The sequence below is a fragment of the Morone saxatilis genome, unplaced genomic scaffold (genome assembly GCF_004916995.1).
Source record: "Morone saxatilis isolate NCDOM2014 unplaced genomic scaffold, NCSU_SB_2.0 Contig11, whole genome shotgun sequence".
Classification (NCBI taxonomy): domain Eukaryota; kingdom Metazoa; phylum Chordata; class Actinopteri; family Moronidae; genus Morone; species Morone saxatilis.
This window is the reverse complement of record NW_023339663.1, coordinates 18,995,801-19,007,126: the sequence shown is the minus strand read 5'-3', so window position 1 is coordinate 19,007,126 and position 11,326 is coordinate 18,995,801. Positions and strand designations below refer to the sequence as shown.

At 39.9% G+C, this 11,326-nt stretch overlaps 1 protein-coding gene across 1 annotated transcript in view; it reads left to right on the top strand.

The window, feature by feature from the left end:
* esrrga (estrogen-related receptor gamma a) overlaps positions 1 to 11,326 on the top strand; it is a gene marked incomplete in the record, with an annotated part of 76,502 nt that overhangs the window by 44,914 nt on the left and 20,262 nt on the right. The window contains 1 exon segment of the mRNA XM_035652059.1: positions 2,112 to 2,294. Within this exon segment, the coding sequence (XP_035507952.1) occupies positions 2,112 to 2,294 (183 nt within the window).

Here is an 11,326-nt window from a genome sequence, read left to right as displayed (position 1 = left end):
AGAGAGAGGAAGGGAGGGAGGGAGCGGGGCTAGCCAGAACCCTAATCCGGATTAAATCCAATCTGGCAACCACATCAAACTAGAGTTAGCTCTTTAGCTAACCGTCTGCTCGCACACATAACGCACACACACATACACAGTGCAGATTGAGCAGTGTTTAGCAGCTTGGTCCCCAAAGCCCATTTTGCTTAAAGCTGGAGCATATTCTGCTTTAGGCCAATATGCTGAATGGCTGCACGACAGCTTACCGGGACTTCAGCACTACTAATCATTGAAATGATGGGATAATGTGAATGTGTGCTCAAAATGTGTGTGTGTGTTTATAATGCATGGGGGGGGGGGGGTGCATATACAGATGTGTGTATCAGCTAACTGAATGTATTCACTGGTGGGCTATAGACCAATTTTAAAGATATAATTAACTCTTTAGTCTTGTTCTTATTTGTATCAAACATTTTGGCAGAGTCATTTACTGGAATCCCCAGTGACCCCTCCAAATAGCTATTCAGACTGTAATCCCTAGTTTACATCTTTCCCTCAATGTATGTGAGAATACACATATCTGCCTGACCTAAAAACAAACCTACACTTGAAACCAAAAAATATAGGGTTGATATAGACTTCCTAGGTCTCTCTTGTTCTTTTCCTCTCTCACACAGTCAATACACACAAAAAATCTTTTTGTCCCTCTGTCTCTCTCTCAGATACACGCACACAGCCTATCTATCTGTAGCCCAATCCCTAGCCTCAGCGTCCCCATTGATTGTGTGAGAACAGAACAATAGCCCAAGGTTTGGAAATGGGCTTCCATTGATTCTAATTAGGGAAACATTAAATAAGATTTACCCAAAGATACTGCAGTGTGACTGGGATTGGTTTGGCTCAAACGACCCTGTCGCTGGAGCTGGAGGAAAAAGGATGGAAAGAATATATAGTACAAGTGTTTGTGTGTGTGTGTATGTGTGTGTGTGTGTGAATCAGGGGTGGAGAGTGTTAGATCAATACACAACTCATCCCCCCAACTCTGTTTCACTCCCTCTTGCTGTTTATCTTTATCTAGCTGTCGCTCTCTCTCGACTCTTCCTGTCTATCTTTTGCAATCTGTCCATGGCTCTATTTCTACCTGTCTGTCTTCCCTATTTTCCTATTTCTCTCTCTCGTTTCGTCTATCCCTCGCTCCTCCCTTGCTCTTCTATGCTCTGTTATTATTCCCATGCTTGATTAGTCAGTGGATTAATTTGGAAGCAGGGTATCAGTCTGTTACTAATGGGCCATAGAGATCTCATCACCACATGTCACCATTACCAGCTGAGCTGTTTGGCTTTCAGTATTATCTTTCCCTTCTGTATGTACTGTATCAGGGAAGCTTCTTAAGGCAGTGATACAAAAGACAACGTTTTGGCCAACCTGAACTACCAGCAGTAATCGCCTTTAATCACACCTTGAAGCATCTCCTAAACTGGAAACATTTCAATAATTTTTTCATCTTTAGTCCTGCCAGATTACCGGAATCAAATCAATTATCTCGCTTGATTGTTGAAAAATTACACAGGACATTAGAAAGCATTGTAGTCAAACAGCCTCTTATTTGATATTGTTTCTATTGCATATTGTGACATGAAATGGCATAAAAACTGCAAACTGACAGTGAATTGCAAAAAAACTATTATACTATTGTATACAATATACAATCATATCATACTGTGAATATGATCATGTCATGAAAAAATGACTTTTGATGGTTTTCTTGAGAAAATGTGTTGCTTAATTACATTTAAAGAGTGCCAAACAAGTTTAACATTCTCCCAGTTATACACATTCATGATTGTATATACTATGGAGTATACTGAAATGTATTGTGTGTTGATTTGATACATGTCTGTTTTTCTGTCTCCTAGTCTAATGCTCATGTCAGCTGCTTCTTTTTTTGGTTGTTGGTGAAATACCTTTCAAAATATGTGTTATCTAGCAAGCAATGTTTATAGGAATTTTGAATATGACCTTTCACGTTTTTGCACCAGATTGGTGTGGAACAGCTTGTAGACTAATACGGCAAAAATTCACCATCTCTCTGTCTCTGTGTCTTTCTCCTTGTCTGGTGGTCATGTCAGTTGCCTTTGGCTGCCTTGCAGATAACAAAATCGTCTCTCACCTGCTGGTGGCCGAGCCAGAGAAGATTTACGCCATGCCTGACCCAACAGTACCAGACAGCGACATCAAGGCCCTGACTACGCTGTGTGACCTGGCGGACAGAGAGCTGGTGGTGAACATCGGCTGGGCCAAACATATCCCAGGTAGGAAAAAAAAATTAACACTGAACCTAAGCTGAGTTGTGACACTATCACACACGCACACACAAACACACACACACACATATACATACATACATTTTTTTTTCATACACACAGCCACGCACATATACAGTATAGCCACACAAACACACATGCTGTGTGAATTGGCAGAGAGAGTACAAGGTTAGAATTAGCTGCTCCAGATGCAGATTTATATACATGCAAGTACACATGGTGCTAAGGTGTGACCTTTCACCCTAATCCTGAACTGTTGACTCTTCCCGCTGACCAACCAAATGCCCTCATTGGGATTACACCTTCGCCCCCTACACACACACACACACACACACAAACAGAAATTCTGACCTTTTGAACCAGTCCAATCCCCTTACATTCTGCACCTGCAGTGACTGTACCAGTATGTGTATGAGAGACACAATGTGTGGGGTAATTGTTGTCTTAAGTGATGAGCATTAATTCATATTTTTATGTGGAAAAATCTTAATATACTATGTAAAACCACACTATAGAGACTTTTGAAATCAAACTCAAGTACAAAGAAAATGTCTAATTCTAATGAGGAAGCAGTGAATATTGTTTTTGATACATGCAGTCAAATGAGATTTCTGTAGGCGCAGCAGTGTCCCTCTGCAGGTTCATCGCCAAAACAGAAGAATTTAATCTAATCAGCTTAAACTAACTCTTCTCTCTTAATCTGTTCAAAATTGGATCGGGACAACAAGATGAGAAAATTAAAATAATGGCAGATTCACAAATGAGCCAAACATGAGAAACTGAGTAAATGAGCATGATTGATGTTGATGAATGCTAAAATAAAGAAGAAGACAGGGAGCGAGACGTATAAGCAGAAGAGATGAAAGCTATAATCTGGTTTTGGTTTGCAGTGAGGAGGGAAGAGCAGTGTCTCAGATAAACACAGATTAGCACAAAGATTAGTCCCATTGTCCATTGGAAATATGGTTATAGAATAGAATAGAATAGAATAGAATAGAATAGAATAGATTTACCCTCTGCTGCCAATGTTCAAACATTATAGAGTGTTGTAAAAGTATAGGGGAAAACCCCAAATTAGAGGCATAAATACCACTCAGTCATGCTACGTAAATCTATAACAGTAAAGTCAATGGTGTTGGATAACAGGGTTTCCAAATTATATATATTATATATTATCAATACATGTGAAAATAACAGAGAGAAAGAGAGAAAAAAGACATGGAGAGAGAGAGAAAGAGAGATGGGAATATACATTGATCTTGTTAGTGTATTGATCTATGTGCTGCTATGTGGACAGTAAGCAGACATATATATTGATCCATATACCAAGTATAGCTCTTTATTTTTCTCTTTCAAAACAACATATAGCCTCAATCCTATACTATTTCCTTTCCACTAATCTCTCTGTCCTGCCTTTTATTCTTTTTTGCTTTCTCTTTTAATCAATTTATCTCTCTCCCCTCTTTCTCTGTCTCTCTCTCCATACCTCTGGGATGCCCCTGTACTATATATAACATAGATATAAAAAAGAAATCAAACACACACTAACTAATACTTATGATGTACAGTATATTTAATGCAGTGTTTGCATTGGACTTGCCTTTTCCTTTTGCTCACTATTTTTACAAGTGAATGGACTGAGTTTAGCCAGGTATGTGCTGGGTGAGTGTGTACATGTATGTGTAGGTGTGTGTGTGTGTGTGTGTGTGTGTGTGCAGCTTTTTGTGTGGAGGGAGCGAAGCGCAACGATTGCTTGGCGGAGGAGAGAAGATGGCGTGATTAGATGAACGAGAAAGGCAATCCACTGCTCACAGAGAAAGATAGAACTCTTCATCTTCCAAGTGTGCGTGTGTGTGTGTGTGTTTATGATGAGCTTTTATGAAATCCTCATTGTTATACAACACTGAACACTCATCTAATGCTCTCCTCTCTCACGCACACACATACATGTACACACAGAAAGTGATCTACTGTTCACTCAGGGTGGAAAGGATTGTCAGAAAGACTCACACACACACACACACACACACAAAAGGCAAACAATACAGAGTCTACAATGACTTAAGTCTTGAATAGAATAGAAAAGAATAGACCTGTTAACCTTTTTGAAGCCGTCTTGTTTCACATCTTGTCAAGTGCGTATACTTGTGTGTGTGTGTGTTTGAGACTCTGTGCAGGGTGTACATGTGAACACACACATGCACACGTCTTTGCTCGCCATGGTACAGTAATTTTTTTAATCAAATTGATGGAGAGAGACAGAGAAACAAAGAGAAAAAAGACAGAGGTAGAGAGAGGAGAGGTGAAGCCAATTTATGCTTCATGATATAGCTGCGCAGCGCTGCATACGCACACACACATACGCACACACACACATACGCACATCCACACACACAGGCTGCTAACAGTGGTAACAACGTGTCAAGGCGAGCGCCAGGCAGCTAATTTGAAGTCATTAGATGTCTGCCGTACTGGCAACAATTTGTTACGCTCACACACGCACAAACACACACACAAAAACACATCACATACACACACTGAGTTAAGAGCCGTCTGCGGATAGCGAGGAGGCTAAATTGTAAACTAATTTAAACATCACTCAGCGTTAGAGAGGCTGCCTGCAAGACAGGCCCCTGGATAACAAGGCTAGGGTACGTGTGTGCGTGTGTGTGTGTGTGCTGCTAGTCATGTTTGACACACAGACTCGCCCAACCTTAGAGACTTGTGACAACACACACACACATATACACACATCTCTTTGATTGGTTCTTTTATTCTAAAGCTGTGTGTGTATATGTGTGTGCACGCTCATTTCCATTCTGATATGGCCTATATGCAAACATTTGATATGTCATTAGGAGAGGAAAATGAGGTTTCAGACACAGTGTGTGTCTCTTGTTTCCACAAGGAATGGGACACTGTCACGCACATGCATCTCACAAATGCACAAAGAGAGATGAAATGCAAGCAAACACATAAACATGAACAACTACTGGAAGCCTTTTTGCTGATTCAAACTGGGAAACGCACGGATGAGTGGCCCAACACACACACACGTAGGGTATAAAGCATATGAGCAGTACACTGTCACACTCAGGAAACTGTGGGTATGAGGAAATATTGTAAGAGCTGCTATTCAGAGGCCGTGAAAGGCTTTGGCGTCCAATAATATGGATTAGTGAAGAGAAGATCTCATTTTAATAGCTCTCAAAGAGACAACTCCAGTGGCATATTAGACTTCATGTCATAGTCAAGTGTGTGTGTATGTGTGTTTTGAAGGAGGAATGAGGAGTGGTCAGGTGAGAGGAGGAGGAGAAGAACAGCAAATATTTAAACAAGAGCGAATGAGAGAGTGAATTAAAAGAAAGAAAGGCCATTCAAAATGAGCCATTTATCTGTCTGTAGAATTAGTCTTTTCATCCTCTTTTCTGTTCTCTCTCTCTCTCTCTCGCCATAATAACTAAATGACTACCAGGCAGTCATGCCAGCAGCTCTTATCTAGACTCGCGGACACAAAAGGGAAAGACAGACAGGCGAGCACTTGACTTGAAGAAAGAGCAAAGAATGAACAAATGAATGAATCAACGAACGAGGGGCAGAACCTATAACACAGCCTATTTTACCAGAACCAGGGGCCTTGCCATTAGTGTTTTTTTACAACCCCCTCCCCCATTCTTTCTTTATTCAAAAGAGAAATTGTTCTCGGGCCGCCCCCCACTTCCCCTCCACTATTCTCTTGCTTCCCTATCTCCACTTGCTCTTTTTTTTCTCAGTCTCTCTCTCTCTCTTCTTTTCGTTCCCCTTTCAATTTTGACACTCAGGATAAGCAGTCTATGTGTCGGCAGTATGATTGAGCTGTAAAAATGGGGGAAGGGAGGTAGAGGGGGGTTGCTGTCGGTCTATTCATTTAATCTGTCTTTATGGAGATCTGGGAGAAGGGGTTTGGGTGGTGGTGGTGATGGGATAGTAGGTGAGGAGTCCTCATGTTCTGCATGCTACTCTCTATCTTTTTGTCAAATTCAGTCATTTATTGGCCTGTCTCTTTGTCAAGTGTTTCTTCCTCTTACTTTTTGTTTGGATTTGGGGATTAGCATAGATACTGAAATGCCCATTGGAAATGCAAACACTTTTCATGGGTTATGAACAGTTTAATTCCCCTCAAACTACAAACTGCCCCACATCCTCTGAAACATATTAAGGTCACTTAATAAAACATAGTACTCATACTCAGCGCTAAGGCACGCAGAGACCAGCCCTTGAAACAGTAAGTCAGGGTCCGCCAGCACTGAACATGTTAAAAGTGTCTTTCTACAGGTTTACTTTAGCCCTGCATTGAACAGCCCTCCTCCCCATTCAGTTTAAAGGGCTTTAGAGTTATCTTAACCTGTAAGAGGCTAATTTACAAAGATTAATCACTGTCTGAAAATTAACATTCTTATGGTCTACAAATACTTTATTTTACAGTGAGTTTCTACTTTGAACAGGTTTGACATGAATATGATTATAATATATGTGATTGGGTTTACCCAGTGAAGTTCTCATTTTGATTGAATAGGAAGGACACTTCCAAGTAGAGGGCTGGGCAAGAAAAGCTCAGAGTTTCTCTATAGCCAGCAGTAAACAACAACAACTACTACTATTTGTTTAGCTGTTTCACATTATCTGTGAAATTCCTCAAGGATCAATAATAGGTCCCATTCTTTTTCTTTTTTTTTTATCAAAGCAAGCTAGATGTTATAAATATCTCGAATCTAGGTAATTCCACACCGTAGGCTGCACCAATGTTTTGCACAGGCATCAAAATTAACTCTCATTATGCCAACTAAAATAAAGCTGTATTTGTGGGCTGTATTTTCAGTTAGTTATTTATTTTTTAAAAGAATGAAGGTGAATGGATAACTGAAGAGATGATTTAAAATACAAAATACAAGGCTGCAGGGGGAGAAAAAGGTGTAGGAAATGGGAGGAGAATGGAAAGCAGAGAGGTCACCTACATTAACTCAGTACAACTGAGATACTCCCAAAGAGCCTTTAACACAATACTATTCTGACCCAATGGCTAAATATCCTCCGCCTCTTCAACCTCTATTGTGACCTCTCCTTTTCTCTCTCTCTACTTCTGTATCTTTCTGGCTCTCCCTCCTTTTCACCCTCTCTCTGACGTGACCTCCCACCCTCTCTCTCCATGGTATCCTTAACCTCTTCATTATCAAGTCAACCTCATTTCCCCCCCCAGCCAGCCAGCCAGCCATCGTCAACACCGTTCCTTTTGGTTCTGTCTGTATGTCTCTTCAGATACAGTGATAAGGGTTTATTGAGTCTAAGTTCAGCTCTAGATTTTGATACAGTATGACCGACTGCTCATCAATCAGGTCACTAATTCATATATGCCCTTTTGCTAATATTGGTACATCACAGCATACTTAGTGAAGCACCGAATAAGCAAAGCCCTCCTTAAATTTTACCGTTGCTGTTGTTCTGCTGTGCTCCTTCTCTTTTGGTCATGTTATAAATGGCTTTTACTTAGAGATTCAGTCAACCAGTCAAGCAGTCCTTCAGACTGCCAGACAGTCAGTCAGTTAGCCAATCAGTCAGTCAAGTAACTACAGAGCCAGTCAATCAGCCAGAAAGACACCCAGTCAGTCAGCAAATATTGATTAATAGATGTGTCCTGCTCCTTTTAGCAAATCAAATGTTGAGTCTCAGCAGCCAAGGGGAACCTCTGCACACACATGCACATACACACACATTCACACGTATACTCATGGATACACACATCTCTGAAAGTGCAGCTCTCTAAATTAACACTGACACACATTATAACACTTCACAATGAGCTCCAAGAGATGCAGAACGGCACAGTGTGCGTGTGTGTTTGTGTGTGTGTGTGTGTGTGTATGTCTCTGTGTTTGTGCGTGTGTGTGTGGTGAAGAATGTAAAAGCCCAGACTGGCGGTGATGTCACTCTATGGCCCTCCTCATTAAGTCTGGTGCTGTCATCAATCAGCAAAGAGCTTGTTGGGCTTTGGGTCAGAGAGTGGTAAATCAGAAGAGAAACATCTCTCCACCACCACTCAAACACACACACTTTTTTTTTCTTTTCCAATTGTTAAATCAATGAGTTTTATTGGCATGAAACTTCTGAAATGATATTGCCTACTCCTAACTCCCTCCTTCCCTCTGTGGTCTTCACTGTACTCCCCCAATTCATCTTTCAGTCTCTCCCTCTTAGTGTCATTAGCAGTAAAATACCTGGTTTACCTACCCCGGTACACGGAAACTCAGGAAAACACATACACAGAGACACACATTGACACACAGACAAGCAGATTTGCCCCCATTCTGTCGGCTAAGGCTAGCTCACCTTGACAGTCACAGCATGCTAGGTGCCTTCACATTGACACACACATACCTGTGCTGTACGGTGTATAGACATAAAAGCATTTACATGGCAGTGTCCAAGCAAACACATAAACACAAATAAGCTGACATTGCCATTTTGAACAAACATACACACATGTTGAGTTTATGACATTTAAAGGTACACAGGTTTAAAAGTTATATATATATTTGGTTCTTATGCTGATTTTTATATGTAACATACTTCTAGTCAGTTCAGGTAAAGAAGATACATAACTGACAGCACTGTGTCTTCTTTGATGTGATATAACTCCACGTCTTCCATATTCTAACGAGATTCAACTCATAAATATGACTTTATTACCATCTGATTTAGATTTAGATTTAGATTTAGATTTAGAATCCGAATTTGATTTAGTTCATTGCTTTGGTCAATTTTGTTTCTTTTGTGCTCTCTAGTACATATCTTCATGTGTGTTTTCAGTCGCTGTTGATTTTCCCTGAGCTCTGTTGGGCGTGTTTGATTTCCATTTTGGCTCATCCCTGAGCCACATAACACATTTAGAGGTTGATGTCTTGGTTTCAAGTATGTGTGTTTGCGTGTGTGTATGTTTCTTTCTGTTTTATTGTCCACATTCGTGCATAAGAGATTCATCTTATTTTCCAGTACACCGCCACCATTGTTTCCTTTTGCCGCCCATACAAACAAACATACCTCTGTTTGCAGATGAAAACAAATATTGATGAAATCAAATTAGGAAAATAATATTTGATATCTGAGCTTAATGTTTGGATTAAGTTGGACTTTCTTTATTGGATTAAGCCTGTGGGCATTGGAAGCATGTCATTAATATGAGAAAACGGAGGGGAGAAAACATTTTCCTTTTTCTGTGCATTGGTTTTCTTCTGTCTTATCTACTTTACTTCTTGTGTTCACTTTTTGTCCCTGTGTTTGTGTCATTTTTATGTTTTGTAGAGTTATTAAGGTGAAATAAGTCTATTGGTTTTAATTAATGACAAAGAGGATCTGTTTTTTTATCTATGCAACAATGAGAAATTTTTTTAGCATAAAAATCACATTATTATAATAAACGTTTTACAGTATGTAGGCTGTGAAAGGTCTCAGACATGTTCTGCCTTCCATGGGAATGTGTTTGTAGAATATCTGCAGTAAGCTCGAGAAAAGAGAGACAGAATACTATTATTATTTGCTGTATGTTGTTACGCTTGTTTTGTGAAGGAATTCATGTATGCCGAATATAATCTTGATGAGTACACACACAAATGCACCTACATATTCAGTCTCTGAGGGCACGTTCAGTCTGTGTTGACTCTTCTGTCTGTCCATCGTCCAGTATTTGTTTTGTTATCACCGTGTTGACAGTGTTTCCATGACGACGTGCCTATGACGAAGCTTTAGGTGGCTTTAAAAACACACATTGTTTTACACACACAAACACAAATATTCACACACACACACACACACTAGTATTACATCTATCAGGTCACACCTTGGCGGTGACAAACACCTTATGCCTTGAGAGTGGAGCAACCTGACACATACAGACAGACACACACAGGCACACACAACTTACTTCACACGTCTCGCCATGTGTCAAACCATAACAGACCTGAATTAAAAATAAAAAACACAGATGTAACTTGAAGAGTAGTGACAGCCTTTAGAAGTAGAGGGGTGTACATAAAGAAAGTATAATCACATCACAAACAGTACCTTTACGAATTTCAGCACTATTAACACGTGAATGAAATACCTGTATAGTAAGAATTACACTGATTTTAGAAGCGGTGTCTGATGAAAATCTGTTTTTTTCTGAGCAGCCTCAGATTACAGCCTCTCATTTAAAGTCATTTTAATAATTCTAATTTTTTTTAATAGTCATGAAAGTCATTCAGTAGATAGATGTAAGTAAAAGTGAGACAAAAACACAAATATTGAAGTCGAGAGATTTGCGCTCAGCAGCCCATTGCTGTTTTTCTTATTAGTTTGATTACATTAGCAAATCAAATTCATTTGTCTATCAGCCTTTGAGACACAGCCTGCAATCTGAGTACACTAACTAATCTGCATCAAATAATGTCTGTCACAAACACACACACACACACACACACACACAACACACACCAAAGAGAAGCCGCACATACATAAGCAAGCATACACAAACACATACACCATAAACACACCCATGAACACACAAACATACACTTCTAAACACACATACACCCAGTTATAAAATAGCACTAATACACAGTGAATGTGCACAAATGCACACATACAGACGTGCACAGTTTTATAATATGTGACATCAGACAGGCAGTAACAAATAAATCAGCACACCATCTGAGCCCATCATCATCTAAGTCATCACTAGCAAACAGTCAGCTTTTACCACTTTCAATTTGCTTTTGTGTTTGTGTGTCTCTGTCTGTCTGTGTGTGTGTGTGTGTGTGTGTGTCTGAGAAAGAGAGAGAGAGAGAGATGATGTGATGTGATATGATATGATATGCTGGCGGGGCATAAAGATAGATGATCATAATTACGCACAGGCCAAACTCCATTTCAAATCATCATCATCCTATTCTATCTGTTAGAGCACACATGTACACACACACACACACACCAAAAGCAATATAAAGAGT